The 18,156-nt window shown below is 33.4% G+C and overlaps 9 protein-coding genes across 9 annotated transcripts; 6 read left to right on the plus strand and 3 right to left on the minus strand.

Moving 5' to 3' along the window:
* Positions 1-71: 71 nt before the first annotated feature.
* On the plus strand, positions 72-2,692 carry TVAGG3_0553410 (cilia- and flagella-associated protein 58-related family; the record flags this gene model as incomplete). Its single annotated transcript, XM_001309785.2, has 1 exon — positions 72-2,684. The coding sequence occupies one exon, from the start codon at positions 72-74 to the stop codon at positions 2,682-2,684; it is 2,613 nt and encodes an 870-aa protein (XP_001309786.1).
* A 258-nt stretch (positions 2,693-2,950) lies between these two features.
* Positions 2,951-4,834, plus strand: TVAGG3_0553420 (armadillo (ARM) repeat-containing protein family; the record flags this gene model as incomplete). Its single annotated transcript, XM_001309784.1, has 1 exon — positions 3,319-4,806. One exon carries the CDS (start codon positions 3,319-3,321, stop codon positions 4,804-4,806), a length of 1,488 nt encoding a protein of 495 aa, XP_001309785.1.
* A 529-nt stretch (positions 4,835-5,363) lies between these two features.
* TVAGG3_0553430 (ribonuclease inhibitor domain-containing protein) lies at positions 5,364-7,240 on the minus strand (the record flags this gene model as incomplete). The annotated part of the gene is made up of 1 exon (XM_001309783.2): positions 5,364-6,689. One exon carries the CDS (start codon positions 6,687-6,689, stop codon positions 5,364-5,366), a length of 1,326 nt encoding a protein of 441 aa, XP_001309784.1.
* Positions 7,241-7,333: 93 nt separating this feature from the next.
* Positions 7,334-10,253, plus strand: TVAGG3_0553440 (microtubule binding CLASP family; the record flags this gene model as incomplete). Its single annotated transcript, XM_001309782.1, has 1 exon — positions 7,362-10,193. The coding sequence occupies one exon, from the start codon at positions 7,362-7,364 to the stop codon at positions 10,191-10,193; it is 2,832 nt and encodes a 943-aa protein (XP_001309783.1).
* A 568-nt stretch (positions 10,254-10,821) lies between these two features.
* On the plus strand, positions 10,822-12,019 carry TVAGG3_0553450 (vesicle-mediated transport; the record flags this gene model as incomplete). The annotated part of the gene is made up of 1 exon (XM_001309781.1): positions 10,822-11,856. One exon carries the CDS (start codon positions 10,822-10,824, stop codon positions 11,854-11,856), a length of 1,035 nt encoding a protein of 344 aa, XP_001309782.1.
* Positions 12,020-12,157: 138 nt separating this feature from the next.
* TVAGG3_0553460 (actin-related protein 2/3 complex subunit 4 family) lies at positions 12,158-13,175 on the plus strand (the record flags this gene model as incomplete). The annotated part of the gene is made up of 1 exon (XM_001309780.2): positions 12,426-12,935. One exon carries the CDS (start codon positions 12,426-12,428, stop codon positions 12,933-12,935), a length of 510 nt encoding a protein of 169 aa, XP_001309781.1.
* Positions 13,176-13,486: 311 nt separating this feature from the next.
* On the minus strand, positions 13,487-16,433 carry TVAGG3_0553470 (A-type inclusion protein-related family; the record flags this gene model as incomplete). Its single annotated transcript, XM_001309779.1, has 1 exon — positions 13,529-16,405. One exon carries the CDS (start codon positions 16,403-16,405, stop codon positions 13,529-13,531), a length of 2,877 nt encoding a protein of 958 aa, XP_001309780.1.
* A 91-nt stretch (positions 16,434-16,524) lies between these two features.
* On the plus strand, positions 16,525-17,094 carry TVAGG3_0553480 (uncharacterized protein; the record flags this gene model as incomplete). The annotated part of the gene is made up of 1 exon (XM_001309778.2): positions 16,530-16,910. The coding sequence occupies one exon, from the start codon at positions 16,530-16,532 to the stop codon at positions 16,908-16,910; it is 381 nt and encodes a 126-aa protein (XP_001309779.1).
* Positions 17,095-17,285: 191 nt separating this feature from the next.
* On the minus strand, positions 17,286-18,082 carry TVAGG3_0553490 (uncharacterized protein; the record flags this gene model as incomplete). Its single annotated transcript, XM_001309777.1, has 1 exon — positions 17,336-18,076. The coding sequence occupies one exon, from the start codon at positions 18,074-18,076 to the stop codon at positions 17,336-17,338; it is 741 nt and encodes a 246-aa protein (XP_001309778.1).
* Positions 18,083-18,156: the final 74 nt, after the last annotated feature.

Genomic DNA, 18,156 nt, shown 5'->3' on the forward strand with positions numbered 1-18,156 from the left:
AGTATTATTTAATTATTCACTTTAAACTCGATAAATTTTGAATTGTCTGTTTTTTTTTGAATAACAGACAGATGACGGAAAACAGCGCTCCTGCTGCGGGCGGTGGTGACTTCAACGAACTAGCTGTTGACACCAAGGCCTACGAGGAGCTCGAACAGAATTTCCAGGCTGTCATTCAAGAATTAATTGGAGATCGTTCGTTAGAAAAATTCAGAGATGAGTACGAACGTCTTCATAAAGCTTTAAAGCGATCACACGAAAGTAACAAGCGCCTTATTACTAAATGCCGTGAATTAAATGATGAAATTTTATCTAATTCTACAAAAGTTGAACGTTCCCTCGAACTTCTTCAACAAGACAGACGTACTATTGCAGCTTTACATCAAGAAATTGACAAAGCATGGAAGATGGTCGAAACAGCTCAAGGCCGTGAAAAGAAAGCCGGAGAGACGATTGAATCTTTGAAAGCTGAAATTGCTCACCTTACACAGCTTGTAGAACAAGGTGGCCTTCTTAGCTACGGACACGATAATACAGTCAAAGAACTCTTGCAAGAAAAGGAAACTCTTATTCGTGAACGTGATAACCAACTCAATCAAATCATTCAACTCCGTAACGAACTTACAACTGTTCTTGAGCAACACCGTGCAGCTGAACAAGAAAAATTACAGATGGAACAAAAAGTTCAACATTTAAGAGGAACTCTTACACAGAAGCGCGCACAAGTTGAGCACGAATCACTCCATCGTGACAGACTTCTTAAGCAGCTCCAATCATTGCAGGCATCTCAGCAAAAACTTGCTTCTCAAATCGAAAATCAGAATAAAGATCTTGCATCTCTTGCTGCAGAAGAAGAGAAGCTTAACCAAGAGATTACTGAAGCTAAGGCAAGCATCGAACAAGTCAACCAAGAGAACAAACAAGCCAAATTACAGGAAGAAGAAATCGATGCTCAAATCAAGACAGAAACAGCCAAGAACAAAGAACTCCAAAATGATCTTAAGGCTCTCGAAGACAGATTACAGGAGAAAGAAAAAGAAATCAGATCAATCAAAAATGAAATTGACCGTAAAACACGTGAAAACCACACCTTACAGCAGAACATCATTCAGACTCGTAACATGTGTAACCAGGATGAAGCAGAACTCGCAACTCTTAAGACTGAAGTATCCGGAATGGAAAAGGAAATTGCAGAGCTCAACCGCAGCCTCAGTGCTAACAATGAAGAGCACGAGCAGTTGAAGAAGAAGCTCGCCAGCCTCGAGCAGACCAAGCAAACAACAAAAACTCAACTTGACCAACAAAAGAAGTTAACGGCCGAAGAAACAGAGCACAGAAAGGAACTTGAAGACAAACTCGTCGATTACCAAACAGAAGCTGGCAAGATGCGCAAGATTATTTCAGATTTAGAGAAGAAGAGAGAGCAATGCGCCAGAGAAGCCGCTGATGCACAAACCAAATACATCAAAGCGAAGGAAGAAGCCAAAATGAGCGAAATCCAGTTGAATCATACCCAAAGATTAATTGCAGCTGCAGATGAAGAGCTCAAAGCTAAACAGAAGGAATACGAGCAATTGCGTGTTGAAAGGAACAACTACAACAAGCAATTGGTCTCTGCCCAAGACACAAATGCAGATTTGAAGAAGAAATTCAAGGATATGACCCAACAAGCCGCCCAACTTAAGACCGAAATCCGTGCAAAAGAAGACACATACTCATCCGAGCACTTCGAACTCAAGAAAGCTGAAGGAAAGAAAGAAAAACTGACAAGTGAAATGAAACGTCTTAAAGCAGCCTTCCAAGAGTCCGAAGCAACGATGAACAAGCATCAGGAAGAGCTTAAAGTTCTTGAGGACCGTATCAAAGAGGCCGATCAAGGGCGCCAAGCCCTTCTTCAAGAGCAACTCCGCATGATGAAAGAGAGAGATGTTCTTGGAACACAGTTGATCCGAAGAAACGACGAAATTGCATTGTTATACGAGAAAATCAAGATTCTTCAAGATACTTTGAAGAAAGGCGAGATCGAGTACAACAAGAGATGCGAAGATGCCAATGAACTTCAGCGTCTCATCAAAGACACACAGAGAAAGAACTTGATTTTGCAAAGACAATGCGACCAAACAGCAGAATTAGAAGCCAAAGTCGTTACATTACAAAAAGACTTAGTCCAAGAACAGACGAGAGTCAGAGCTCTTTCCGAAGAACTCGAAGATCCTAACAATCCACACAGATGGCGCCATCTTTACGATGAAGATCCACCGCCAGCAGAGCTTCTCAAGACGATCAAGCAGTTGCAACATCGCTTGATCAAGAAGACTGAGGAGATCGTCAACACAAAGAAAGAAATCGCAGACTTGAAGAAACAAATGGAGTCTACACAGAAGTTGATGAGCGAACAGCCTTCACCTGAAATGCTCCACAAACTCAAACAGTTGCAGCTAAAAGTCAAACAGAAAGATAGACAATTAAAGGCTATGGCTGCTGAATTGAACACACAACAGTCTAAATTGGCCGAATATCAATCTCAATACGAAGTTTTCACAAAACAACTTGGAGAAGCTCGTGATATGCAGTTCTCTGAAAAGAAGGCTTATAATAGGATGAAAGAGAAGATGCAGAAGACTCAAAACCAGAATTTAACAGGTGATGGTGCTATGCCAACACTCCCCGGTACTATGAAATGATTTTTTTTTGAATAAATGTAAAATTGATAAATTGTCGTTGTTTCAAGAAAATGCATAACTATTTTAAATAAAATATTATGTATTTTTTTCAATTCATTACAAAATTATAATATTCAGATTAAAAATTAGAATATTTGTATTAACTTCATATTTGTATATTGCAAAAATCGAGAACATAAATACGCTGTGTGTTCTAAATAGAATTTAGGAAAAAAAAATTATTATTATATTTTTTTATATGAAAAAAGTATATCAGTCAGTTTAGCCTTTTATTGTAGTATTTCAAAAGTATAAATGAATGAATAGCTGAAGCTTCCTTGTTGGTCCTATATTCATCTCATTGAGATTGAATAAAACCACGCTACACAGTATACGATTAAGTTTGATGTATATATTTGTATCCTTGCGATAAAAGCATACTGGTGTGGGAAGTTATTGTATTAAATATAATGCGACGTCTCCTTTGCATTTTGATGTGATGCGCAACTATTCAATTATCATTTTGAAAATGTCATCTTGAGTACTATATTAAATATGAACTGAAAATTGGCTTCGAATCAAAAAAATAGCGAAGATTATTTGTCACCTTTTTAGACCGATAGATAGATATAAAAAAAACTTATCAATAAAAAAAATGCTGATTACTGGAGAGAATGCAACGACATTAAAGCATCAATCGACAATTGAAGCCATCACAAGCATTACTCAATCCCTTAATAATCCAAAGGAACCAGCTAAAAAGCTTCGTCACTCATTGAAAAACTTATGTTTTTATTCTCCAGAGCCTAACTATATTGGCCCACTTTGTGAGATCCTCATGAGAGAAATGGAAGAAGAAACCAAATGTTTTAAGCTTACATGCTTCCATTTAATCTCTCATTCACAATTTGTTCAAACATCCGCTCGTGTTCCAGAGTTACTCAAGAAAATATCAATCAGCTTCATGGCAAACAAATTTACCGAACAAGCTCCGTTTCTTTTCCGCGTTTTATTCTTCTTAGGTTCAAAACTTGATAAATGCATTGATTTACTTTCAGATACAATCATCCACATACTTTCCATGCCTCCGAAAGAAATTACGAAGGTTTCGAAGAAAGGACTCTTCGGAAAAGAAACAACTTCTCCATTAGAGCCTCTTGTTCACGAAGTTGTCACATTACTTGTAGATCTTCCTGATTTCGATAATGTGACTGCAAAGATACTCAATTCTGAAGGAATGTCAAAGAAATTAGCCGGAATTTATCAAATTTTACCACCTTTGTTCAAACAAAGGTTAATTCACTTCCTTGGACGTGTTGCGAAGTTACCAGATGATCTGGTCAAGATTGCAAAGCAAGAAGACTTCACAAACTTCTTAACTTTGCAATTCCTCGCCAGACACAGAACAGCTTATCCAGAGGTCGAAAATAGCATTCTAGAAAAAGGAGGCTTCTATTCTGAAGCTTTATTATTCGCAATTGCTAACCTCGGAACGAATGAACCGAAAGTTATCGAAAGAATCTTAAATCTCAAAGGAGATAGCTTTTCTACATGCATATCGATGATACTTGTCAAGAAGCATAATCCAGAAACAAGTTTTGCCTTTGTTGCAAAGAAATTATACGTATTAACAAAACATTCGAATCCTACAATTGCTTTTTCAGCCATTAAAATACTTATATCCCCTGAGATCGATCAGGAGTGGCTGGAGTCCTCATTTAAGTCTGTTCTCGACAATTTCAACCCAATGATGAGAAGAAAGAGTTTCGCTGGACTTGCAAACATTTTGAACGTAATGACAACAAGTGATAACGAAGAAGCATTTACTAAGCATATTCTACCTCTTATCCAGATTATTTTACAATATTACGTTGATTTAGTATCAGAAAAGCCTTACGAATCCTTTATCAAGGGTATTGCTGAGAAAGGGCATGCCAAGCTATTCCTTGCCATGGCTGTTCAGCTCCTTGCTGCTCTTCCTGATATTGATTCTGTTATTTATATATTTTATGCTGCTTCTTTGCTTGAAAATCATACGGAGCCTGATGTGTTCAACTCTTTTAAGGTGAAAGCCCAAGAATACCTTTCAAATTCTGATCCATCTCTAAACACAGTTTATAGGACGTTAATTCTTAAGGAATAAAATTCTTGTCAAGTTTACTTTTAAATTTTTAACTGATTGTTTCACTTTTTTTCAACAAAAATATAAATTTCAAATTTTATTGTTAAAAAATTTTATATAATCCTATTAATATCTTCAATTATATAATGATTTATTGTTATTATAATAATGATGTTAATTAATGGGTTATTTTTTTCTATAACTATAATAGCAACTTAATTTAGCGCTTCATACTAGTAAATATTGTTACTTAGTTATACTTATATCTATATTGTGATGCATATGTCATTATCGTGTTACATATATCTATATTGTAATGCATACATACTTATTGAAATGCATATATCTTTATTGTGATGCATAGAGATATATTGTGATGCATATAGATATATCTCTATGCATAGAGATATATGGATTCATCAATCAACTCTATAAAAAACTCTGCTTATGACTCATATGAATTTGCATATATATATATATATAGATTTGGATTCTTTTAATATCTCATATTTCTGATGGCTGCAAATATAAGTTATGGAAAAATTGAAGATCAATAAAACAAATTAAGATTTTTAAGTTTAAGACTGTGGAATAATGCTAATGATGAAAGACGAGAGAAAAGCAGAAATACCATGATCGTATATAAAGTCATCTATTGTTTTAGGCTTAATCTGAAGAAAAGATAGATCCTCAATAGATATGTATATGATGGTATCAATTGTTGATTTATCTGAAATTTTAAGTGGTTCATCAAAGTGAACATGAAAAAATTTCTCCCCAAATATATATTTAACACAAGATAATAAAATTGTTTGATTTGTTATATATAAATGGCTCCCTTTTGGAAAAACCTCTGGAACTCCCTCAATAATTTTAAGCATGCCTGGAACATATATATTTACTGGATTTAAAATATCCAAAAATGGGTTAAGTCCAAATATGATTGAATTGGAATTATTAAGGAATGTGATATTGTTTAAGCTTGTGCATTGATAAAATGCCCAAATTTCAATTATTTTCAAGCTCTCTGGGAAAACAATGCTTCTTAATGAGGTACATCCATCAAATACAGCAGCATCAATATTTTGAAGATTTTTTGGAAGAGTTACACTTGTTAGTGATGTGCAATATTGAAATGTATAATCTTTAATCGATATAACATTTTCTGGAAGTGTAATACTTGTTAATGATTTGCACTCATAAAATGCATATTTTCCAATATAAGTAATTTTGTTATGAAGTAGAATAGATTTAATTTTTAATTTATAAAAGCAATTTTTGGAAATATTTATTACGTAAGGAGGAACGACATAAACACTTTCTGAATATGTATTAATTACCCTAAATAATGTTGAATTATCTGCTCCTGAAAATAGAGTTTTTGATTCAAATTTATAATATTGATTTTCAGGGTCCAATGTTATATTTTCTAAATATTGGCAGCCATCAAATGAATCGAATGTTAAATCTTTTAGATATTTTAGAATAAAAAATGACGAAAGTTTTGTGTTAGTAAAGCAAACTGAGTCTAATTTTGATAATTTAGAAGTTTTCGAAATTTTAATGGTTGTTAAACCACTATATGAAAATGCGGCGCGATATATAGTTTCTACTGAATCTGGTAAATCTATTGATTGAAGAGATGAAGCCCAAAGAAAGCAGTCACGTCCAATACTTGAAATATTTTGTGGAAGTAAAATTAAGGTCAAGAATCGGCAATATCCGAAGACTGATTCGTTAAGCAATGTAAGTTTATTACAATTACTGAGATTTGCTGTTTCTATTTTTGCGTTATAGAAGCTGTAACTACCAATACTGATAACTTTACTATCCTCCTCAAAACTAATTGATGTGATTGAATTCTGACAATTCTTGAAGGCATAATCAACTATAATTTTGACCATTTAAATCTGAGGAGCAATTAACAATGACTTCATTACTTTCATTTCGATATTCGAAGCCAGAACTAGTACTTTGTGAAATAAGAAAGCAAAACAACTGCAATTAAAAATATTATTTATAACTTCAAAAAATTACTATATATTCGTTATTACATTAAAAATTATCCGATTTTGAATAAACATCGCGATTTAATATCTGTAAAACTTGAAAGATGCAAAATTAAATTTGTAAAAATGCAATAACTTTGAAATTGGCAAACATATTTGAATAGGAAAAGAGGAAAAAAGGATAGAAGAACTTGGAGGAAAAAGAAAAAAAAATTAATGAGCATATTCGATTTTGATCTTCACTTTTCGATCCAAGGCGGCTTGCTGTGGAGGTTTGAATTTTTAGGCTTATGCAGTAATGCAGTAAAAGTTTTCAGGAATTTATCCTGTCCAAACTATCACTCAACTTAGCGGTAATTTTAAAAAATGAAGAGGAGCTTTATTGACAACAAAGATTTCGACCATGACTATGACCCTGGGAATTTCCATGATATCTCTTATGGAATTAGAGAATAAGATTTTTTTTAAGCAATGAATTATAAGGAAAGCAATTGTGCGAAGAAAATCAAGTAAAAAACTTTTCAACATGTTTGAAAAGCGTCCGTTTATTTTATAAGAATTTTTTTAATGAAAACTCGGCGCCAAAAATCCGAAGAATATCCAACAACTACAGATTTAACGCAACAAACACGTGCAATTTTCGAAAATCCTGGTTCTGATATCGATCCAATTGAAATAACTTCAGATTCTGAAGCAGAACAAGAAATTAACTCATTAGAAAAAAAACTAGATAAAGGAGTCGAATGGGATGAACAGCAAAATGCCCTAATTCGTATCATGGGTTTAATTAATGGCGGTGCACTTCAATATGAATCTTTCTACAAAGGATTAAATCGTCTATCTCTCGGTATCATTCAAACAGCATTGGATTTGCGAAGCGCTCTTGTTAAAAACGCATGTCTATGCATCGCACTAATTGCAATGAAAGTAGGTCAAGAAATTGATTTAGTAGGTGATTTCATTTCGTCTTTGATATCGAGAGTTTCACACGGTACACAGATTATTGCAGAGAGTAGCTATTATGCTATTATTACTATTGCTAAATTTTGTCCTTCCCGGAGAGTAATGCTATCTATTTTTGATATTACGAAGTCAAAAGGATCTGCAATGAAAGAATGTGCTGCAGAAGCACTAAAACAAACAATTATCAGATGGAATATCGAAATTCTTTCAAAATATTCAAAACAAATCGAAGATACTATTTCAAAATTAATCTCTGATGCGAACTCTTTAGTCCGACAGAAAGCCCGCGAAACAGTACTAGCACTCCAAACAGCATTACCCAAATCTGCTGATATTATACTTTCTAATTGCGATGCCAGAACGAAGAAATCGATTTCTCAAGAGACAATTGAAACATGCGACGAAAGAATAGGTTCTGTTGAAAAGAGGAAGCGCGCTCCCAGCGTTGCATCTACTACACGTTCTGATTTATCATCAAGAGAGCATAGAGCTCCATCTTTACAACCAAAACGAACAACAACGAGTCAACAAGCCAGAAAAGACACGAATTTCAATACTACGACATTTGGAAAGCGTCTAGAAAGTCGTGCCGACGATAGAGCAAGTACTATGTCAACACCTACAACAAGAAAGAAAACAAATGAAACTCCTTTGTCTTCCCGACGTCAAAAAGAAGAAAAGGAGTTGGAAACAACGGCCAAAACGCAGAGATCCGAATCTGTTGGATCAAGAATGCGTCATAATGCATCATCAATTTCAGAAAAGCCAAAGAAAAACCAGGAAGATGAAGTTATTCCTCCCATTAAAAAACAAAAAAGTGACACAAGGATAGGAATGCGAAAAACCAAAGAAATTGATGAAAAGCCAAAGACAGCTATAAAGAAATCAGCAGAAGAACAATCCCCAAGACGTCCAAAGACATACGCACCTCATGAATATGATGATTATAACTTTATGGAAACAAGAACAAGTGATTTAAGTGTTTTTAATAAAGTTACTGAAAATTTAACATCACAAGATTATAGACCAGAATCGAGACTTAGTCCTCGATCTCAACAGAATCCTTCTGTATTTGACCGACCACAGGCAAGTCATTCAAGCGCATCAAATAGGAAAAGTAAACCTCACAATTCCGAAAAATTTGAAAGTCGCCGTCAAGAACCCGAAAACAACGATCACTTGCTCGAAGGCGAAGAACCAATGTTCCTAGAGACTCTTCAGGGTGATATCGATGATGGGCGCGTTCAAGAACTCAAATCCAACATCAAATTTGTTGTTGATGGTTGTTTACAATGTTGCTCATCGAATTCGGCTCTTATATCATCCCAAGCATTGACGGCAATGAAATCATTAGTCACTGCATTCCCATCTTACTTCACCGGCCAAATTCTAGAGCGATTACTTGATGTTTTGACAGAATCAATCACTGTTGGAAATCCAAGATCATCAAATGCTGCTCAGCAATTGTTCATGGCATTGCCACAAGCATTAGATATCAACGAAGTCATAAATGTCGCCTTGAAACAAGTCCCTTCCCTATCAATCACCTTGCTGTTGGCAAACCTCGTAAGCCAAGGAGCGAATATCAGCGCACAAAGAACAAGCCACAGACTGTTAAATCATGCCTTCAAAACACATAATCTTGGAGACGTAAAAGACAGAAATACTGCAGGAATGATAGTGCAAAATGTCTACAAAGCGAACAAAGAAAGCGTGCTGAGGTTTATTGAAGGGTTGAGGGAAACACAACAGAAGCAATTCCATGATTTCGCAGCTCCTTTCATTCCCGAATTAGTCAATAAATTTGACATGGAAATACCAAAATTTTCTGAGAAAAATTTGGCAGAATTTTTGCCGAAAATGGAAGAAATTCTCAAGACATCGAGTGGAGAAACATGGAATACTATTCGTACTAAGTATCTCCATGAGCTGAATACTGCTTTGATCAAGTCAAAAGAAGTTGAATTAATTATGAAATTAATTCAACAAACATTCCAGCAGAGAGGTTGTCAAGACTTCGAAATAGTTGTCCCTGGCTTACTAACTCAAGCTCATGGTCCTGTTAATACGAAAAACGCTGATGCAGCATTAAGATTAGTAATGAAAGTTTTGAAGCCATCGGATGTCTTTGATTGCATCAAGACTTACATGGGATCATCAGATATGGCTATATCTAAAGCAGCCATTGACTTTTGCACAAGATCATTTCCGAAATTGGACAAAAGTATTGTTGAAAACGTTGTTGATTCATTGATTCCTGATCTATCTAAGTGCTTCGAATCACCAGCCCCTGAAGTCCGTAAATCTGTTGTAATGTGCTTCGTCGAGTTATGTATCGTGTTGGGTAAGGAACAAATTGATAAAAGGATAACTCATTTGTCTAAGGCTCAACAAAAGCTTATTTTGATTTACTATCAACGCAAGACCGGAAATTAATTTTAATTTGTTTTTATTTTTTAGTTGTTTGTTTTATTCTTATTTATATTTTAAAAGTTCTATATACAATATATATCCCACTCTTTGTTTTATCATTATTTAAAGAAATCTTATCGCAAATTTCTTCATTTTGCTAGGATTCTTATAGTTTTTATCAATGAACATATGTTTGTTTTATCTCATATATCATTACATTGGTTATATCATTCTTCAATAGTATTATATATGAAGATTTAATGAGAAATACACTTATTATGAAACTGATAAGTTTAATATTGATCACACATCTACTATTTATAATGCTTGGTGAAGTGATGCTATTCTTTTTATATGAGTTAGAAGCAGATCTTAGAAAATATCTTAAAACTTATATATTTCTGCATGAAATGGATGAGGTAAGAATTTCTATTTCGTCACATTATTAAGAATAGTATATTAAGTCATACAAAATGTAAATTTGGCAAGATTATGGTAAAGATATTGACATTAAGCTGAAATATGAATAGTATTTCATAGGCATATTTTATTAGACATTATCATCCAACAGTTTATGACTGTTTGTTTGATCATAATTCTGTTATTTATCGAAGTGGAGAAAAAAGATTAAAAAGTGACAAATCTTAAAAAAATGTTTGATTTCTTCCCAAAGTTTATTGATGCAAGTATGGTCCATAAGACAACTTGTGGTGCTATTATTTCAATCATTTCTATCGCAGCTGTGGCAGCACTTTCATTTTTCGAAATTTATTCATTTGTTTACCCTCCAATCAAGTCAGAGCTTGTTTCACTTTCAGAATTATCCGATGCTTTATCTGATTTTACGATTTCTTTCAACTTTTCAGTAGATTTACCATGCATTTTAGTTTCTATAGACATTTATGATGTTTTAGGTACATTAACAGACCCTAATTCAAAAAGCATCTATAAATTGCGTCTAGATAATAATCGAAATCCAATTCCATACTCTCAAGTTTCCCAAAATTGTGGTTCATGTTATGGAACTGAGTTTGCAGAAGGATCTCGTTGTTGCAATACATGCGAAGACGTTGTTTCTCACCACATAAAAGCAGGAAGACCACTTACAAACGTAACTACATGGCAGCAATGCATAAATGAAAAATATGATTTCACAGGTAAAGAGAAATGCCAAATATTTGGTAACCATCATGTTAGCGCTATCGATGGTGGTATCAGAATCCTGCCTCGTTTCTCTTCTAATGAAGAACCTTTCACTAAATTATTAAATCTTACTCATTACATCGATCACATCACATTTGGAACTTCCTTTGGTCCTCAACCACTCGATGATGCACTTATTGTACAGTCAGAACCCGGACAATTCCATTACAGATACGATTTAAAGGCTGTTCCCACTGTTATGCATAATCAGGACGGCTCTATCACCCACGGATTCCAGTACGCTGTTGACAGTGCTAAAATACCAATTACAGATAGAACAAGGCTTGGTGAAGGAATCTTTTTCAATTATTACTTTGCAACTGTCGCAGTTGTTGGGAAACCAGATAGGTTTACTATATACATTCTTATTTCTCGCCTGTTCTGCATCTTTGGCGGTGGTTTCTTCCTTGCAAGATTAATCGACTCATTTGGCTATAGAATACATACAATGGAAGGCAAGATGAGAATAGGTAAGGCTGCTTAATTGTGTTTATTATATTGTTTAAAGGTAATTATTTGTAATTTTCGATTTTTTTATAATTTTATTAAAATAATTAAGTTTTTCCATAATATGCTCGACCTAATAGTCCGTTATGATTACAATGGAAACGATTTCCCCTTTATGATCTCGCATTTCTGATTGAAATCTCAAATTCTGAATAACATTTGAATGTTATCTAATTAAATTCAAATTGATCGACATTTGTATCTGTAAAAGCATGATATTTTCAATAAAAATATAATGAGAGTTGAAGAATTTTTATTTTTCTACTGGATAAGTATATTTTTCTTATAAAAATTCAAGTGTATTGATGATGTAATTTCTAACCCTTCGCATAATTACACAAATCAGAAGTCGAAAAAAGTAAAAATTCAAAAATTATGAGAAAAATATATGTTTTGATGGGGAATTTCATTTAACATTAATATATTTCCATAAAAGGATCTAAAATTCGAGCGTGGTCTTTGACGGGCATATTGCGCATGTCAAGTCACCGATTATAAAATAAACCATTGAAATCGTGTCACTTTTTTGCACTTGAATCAAAGAGAATGGCAAATCCATTAGCCTCATACCTTGCAGCTATTCGCAGAACACTTCAGGCATCACTCTGCCTTCGTAATTTTGCCTCACAGGAAATTGAGCGCCAAAACAAGCCCGAAATTGAAATCGGCAAGACACCAGAAGTCATTGCTCGCCCACTTTTGATTTCTCGTTCACAGTACGAAAAGGTCTACATCGAAACAGCTATCAACAGTGTCCGCATTTCCGTAAAAGTAAAGCAAATCGATGATGTCGACAGAATTCTTGCAAAAATGTTCATGCGCTTCCTTGCTCAGCGTGCTGATCAATTCCGTATCATCCGTCGTAAACCAATTGAAGGTTACGATATTTCCTTCCTTGTTACAAACGTTCACACAGAACAAATGATTCTTTCCAAGTTAATCGAATTCATCATCACATTCCTTACTGATGTCGACAAGGAACTTTCAGATATGAAGATTACACTCACAAAGCGTGCTCGTAACTGCGCTGAGGAATATTTGAAGATTCTCGTCTAAAGCGTTCTTTTTCAATTTTAAATAATTTAAGTAAAATTTATCCAAACTAGTAATTACTGCTCATTAAAGACTTACTTCGTTTACATTATATTTTTTTTTCACTTAACATTTCTTTTTTTTTCTGACAATTGGCTCCTACATGGCTAGCAATCTCCCATGAAATTGGCATGCGACATGCGATTCCATATTTTCCCAAGTATTGATAAGAAAAGATAGATTTCGTAGCCAAAGGAGTAAAAGGCTAATAATATGGTGTATTAATGAATCCTACTAATGATGGGTTTGCATGTGATTTTGAAAATATTAGAATTAAAATATATTTATTTGGAATAGTTTTCTTATTTTGGTAATTAAGAAGTTTCGCTCAGTTAAATAGTGAATTACGCTAAAATAAGTTCATTGAAGTAATAACATTCATATTAAGTTATAAAAGATTAGGGAGGTATTGAAATATGAGGAAATAAGATGGTTTTTCAACTAATGTCGTTATCAAAATGAGTTGTATTTTGAAATAGAAACATCATGTGAATCATGAGATAAAAAATAAACATATTTTTAGAAAATAATTTAACAAAAAAATAAATAACATTTATCTAACTCGAGAGCAGTAGTTGTGAGACAGCATCAACAATTGACTGCTGAGGTCCAAGAGCTAAAAGCAATCTAAGCTTTGTTTCAACTGTCAACAATTCATTTAATTTATTCCTAATATTCGAAAGGAACATGTCGAAGTTGGATTCATTTAGTCTAGTAGTTGAAACGTCAAACAATGTGCAGAATTCATTTGCAACCTTTGAGAATATGTTTTGTTTTTCGGTTTCGCTTTTCACTCTCATTGATTCATTGATTCTATTTTGTTCAGCTAATAACTGAGATTCTTTAGCTTTAATTTGAGTCTCTGATAATCTCTTTTCGCGTTCTATTTCATTTTTAAGCGATTGGATTTGAAGTAAAAGTTTTTGTCTCTCAGATTGCAAATTTGAATTATTTGATAAAATTTCATTGTTTTTATTTTCAACTGCTACCTTAGATTCTGATAGGGCAGCAATAGAACTCTTATAATCTTCGATTTGTAACTTGTATTCATCAACAACTTTGGAAATTTGTTCTTTCAAAAGTGTAATTTCGGATTGCAATTTATGTTGTTCCATTTTATATTGGTCCTGCTTTTGATCGACTTCTTCTTTCATATCTTTAATTGCTTTGTTCTTCTGTTTCGTTAACATCTGAATTGTTTCCTTCAACTGTTCATTTTCTTCTTTTTGTTTTTCGATTTCTTCTGTGAAAGAAACGTTTTTCTTCTTCTCAATTCCCATTAATTCAAGTGATTGTGCATTGGCATTCTGTAACTCTGCAACTTTAGCTTCATTAATTAGCTCCAACTCATGTATTTTATGTTCATAATCTTGAATTTTTTGAGAAAATTCGAATTTTTCACTTTTACTCTTTCTCTTTATTTGTTCGAATGAATCTTCTGAATTCTTCAAGAGAGCTTTTAGATTATCAATTTGTTTGTTTGAATCATCGATTTGTTGCTTCAAATCCTTCTCTATTGACTCGAATTTTGCTTTTTGCTTCTCCATTTTCCTCAATGTTTTTTCGACATCATCATTAAGATTATTGACTTCTTCAGACATTGAGCCAATAAATGAATGTGCTTCTTCTGGAGAACTTGCTTGCATGGCAACTAATAGACCTGACAACTGTGCTTCTTTTTCATCGGATGATGCTTTAGCAAGATTTAGATTTATCTGTGTTTTTTGAATAAAATTGACAAATTTTTGTCTTTCTTCACAGCAATCAATGATTTTAGTGAAGTCAATATCATATGTTGGAAGTAATGTTTTCATTGATTGAGCAAATTCTTTCTTCATTATGTTAGATTTTTCGGATTCAATTTTAATTTTTGAAATTTCGGATTCTACCCTATCGATTTGATTGTTATACCATTCTGCGATCATTGTTAAGTAATGCCTAAGCTTTGTTGGAGCTTGAATAGTTCTATTTCTTGCTAAATCAGATAAAATATTTTGTAATTCTTTTGGAAACAGAGAGCATGACCAACAAGCCAAAGGAATAAGCTCATCCTCTTTAATTGGTTGTGATAGAGTTGTTAGTTTCAGTTTGACACTATTGTTTTCCTTTCGTAATTCAGTTAATTGATTATTTAATTCTTGAATTTGTTTTTCTTTCTGTTCTATCAACTTAATGCTATCATTTAACTGCTCCATATGTTTTTGCTTATCACTATTTGCTGTAGCTATCTCACTTTTGACTTGATTATTTGTTTCTAAATAATGAGAGAGTGTTACTTTCATTTTTTCGAGGTCGACGGCTCTCTGATTCAAATCATTAAGATATGCTCTGTTTTGTCCTGATAACTCCTCATTTTTCTTCTGATAAGAAAGTAAATCTGCGTTGGCATCAGAAATATTCGATTCTAACTGTTTAACTTTTAATATAAGCTGTTTGTTTTCATTGTTCAGTTGTCTTTCTGTAGATTTAAGCTTTTCGAAATCTGAATTCAAGTCATCGTATTGTTTAGCAGTGGATTTGTATTTCTTCATTGTTATGACAAGTTGTTTCTTTAATAATTCGGATTTATCTTGTTCTTTTTGAAGGTTTTCCTCCAAATTGTTGACTTTCTTTGTTAATTTTGAAATTTCTTCCAATTTCTGTGCTTCTAACTCGTTAACACTAAGCTGGTATTGTACCTTTTCTTTTGATTGATTTTTAAGCATTTCACCCTTAAGATCATTGGATTGTTCGAGTTTTTCTTTCAATGAACGAATTTGAAGATTCAAATCTTGAATATTGCTTTCTCTTTCCTTTAATTTCTTTTCATATGTGTCTACAATTGAATCTATCTTGCGTATAAATGCTGCTTCGTTATCTTTTCGAAGTTGTTCTGATTCATTTAACTTCTCTTCGTATAGCTTAGCCTTTTTAGATTCCTTTTTAATTATAATAGGTTCTGGTGGAGGTTGGGTTATTGGTGGCTGCTCATCTATGTCTTTTGGTAACAATAATAATTTGATAACGGATTCTGCATCATTTATGGTTTTTCCGAAGTAAGATGATGCAGCATTACATATTTGATCAATTTGATATTGATATGTATTAAGTGCTGCATCAAATGACTGAATTGTTTTTTCTTTTTCGGATAATGCTGTCTTTAAGCAGTTGATTTTCTTCTGAAATTGTATTTCGTCATTCTCCTTTTGCTTTTCGTAAGATTTGATGCAATCTTCTTGAATTTGCGAATGAATATTTTTCTGATCATTTATTTGTTTGTTCAATTCTTGAATTTTCTGTAATGATATTTGAAGTCTTCTTGATAAATCATCCTTTTCGGCTTGAGAAGCTCGTATTTCATTTGAAAGTCTCAAATTTTCTGCAAAAACTTGCTTGATTTCTTCCATGCTATTTTCCTTCTGGATTTTATCCAGCAAGACAGTATCTTCAGTCATGGAAATGTAATTCTAAGTTCCTGTTTTTATTGATGAAAATAGAACAAAAACGTGACATTTAACGTCTTTTTAAATTTATCCCTAAAATATTTATTATTTCCCCCTATAATTTTAAAAATTTTTAATGTCAACAGTTTTTAACGAGCCGAATGTTTGGAGAGAATGTAACCAGTGGCGTTCTGTCTTTGCAACGCCATCTGACGGAACCGGGCAATTATTTGCCAATTTTGGTTCTATCGATGAAGATACAACAACTGTCCAAGACGTGGAAACTATGATTCAAGTTATTGCCAATCAATTCGCTATGGATGTATACAATGAGCTCAAAAATGATGTAACTACAGAACAGCTTAGAGCTGTAAAAACATCTCAAGCCGAAACTCGCCGAACAACATTTCGCCCAATGGGACCTCATAAAACACCTACAGTCACGCCAATTAACTCTCGACGCGGTCAAAGAACGCATACTGGAGCAAATGGAAGAGCTTCGATCAAATATGTGTGATATTCTTTTCAATTTCATTGAAATATTTTCAATGCAAAGGAGTATTTCAATGATACTCTGTAATTTTGCTCCTATTTTGTTATATTATTAACATATTCAACTTGTTTATTTGTTTACTTTGTTAGAAAGAACCCTGTTCAAAAATTAGTTCTATTTGTTATGTAAAAATATATTTTGTTTTATAAAACTTCATTTTATTGTTATCTTTTGGATCATTTCATAAATTATTGAAAATTAGATGTATCTCTCAAAGGCAATAGATCCATAATTCATGCTTTTGATTGTTCAATAGTAAATACGTATAAATTTAAAAATTATTAGTGATTGATAGAAATATTAAGAAAAAAAGAGTAAAAATTATAAATTCTCTATCAGGTTTACAAGTATATAATAAATTCAATACGCTAATTGATACAAAATGAAAATTATGCCTTCTTTTCTTCAGTTTTTGCTTCATTTGACTTTGTTGGTGCAGCTTTGTTTTCCTCTGTCTTATTTTCATCTGTCTTTGTTTCTGCTTTCAACGTAAGCTTTGGTAAGTTTCCTAATGAAATCTTTCCTAAGCCGCCTGTACTTAGCTTCTTTTGAGTAGATTTGGCTTGTTCTTCTTCCTTCTTGGCTGCTTCTTCTTCAGCCTTCTTCTTGGCTTCTTCTTTCTCTTGCTTTTCTTTTAATTTTCTCTCTTTCTCAGCCTTCTTTGTATCATCATGAAGCTTTTCTGCGTCTTTCTGGATGGACTGAAATAGATTTGATGACTGTGGAGTTCTGCGGACTGGTTCGTAATCGTTTTGTTGAGATTTTGGTACTGTTTCTTTGGAAACCATTGATGTAGTATCTTTGGAATAATTGATATTTGGCTGTGAAATGGTTTTGCTGCCATATGGAGCGATTTCTTCTGGTAAAAATACTTTGAATTCTGGGAATGGCGCAGAATCCAAAAATTGTCTTTGAGGTCCTGTCTTTGATGATGCTTGAGATTTTGCGGAAGATTTTTGGAGTTGATTTTCGATCTGTTTTGCAGAAGATTTGAAATATATAATATGATTTGGAAGAGTTTTGATGGATTGCCTGTGGATAAATATTGTATACATCCATATACAAAGGATGAAAGCAATTAATATCAAAATAACAACTGCTCCCCACTCAAAATTCGTAGATTCACTCATTTTTTATTGGTTTACAAGGGAGCCAAATAAGGCCTATCGTTGAATGTTTATGTCTGATATTCATTTTTCATAAATATAAG

This window comes from Trichomonas vaginalis, chromosome II, assembly GCF_026262505.1.
Source record: "Trichomonas vaginalis G3 chromosome II, whole genome shotgun sequence".
NCBI lineage: Eukaryota > Parabasalia > Trichomonadida > Trichomonadidae > Trichomonas > Trichomonas vaginalis.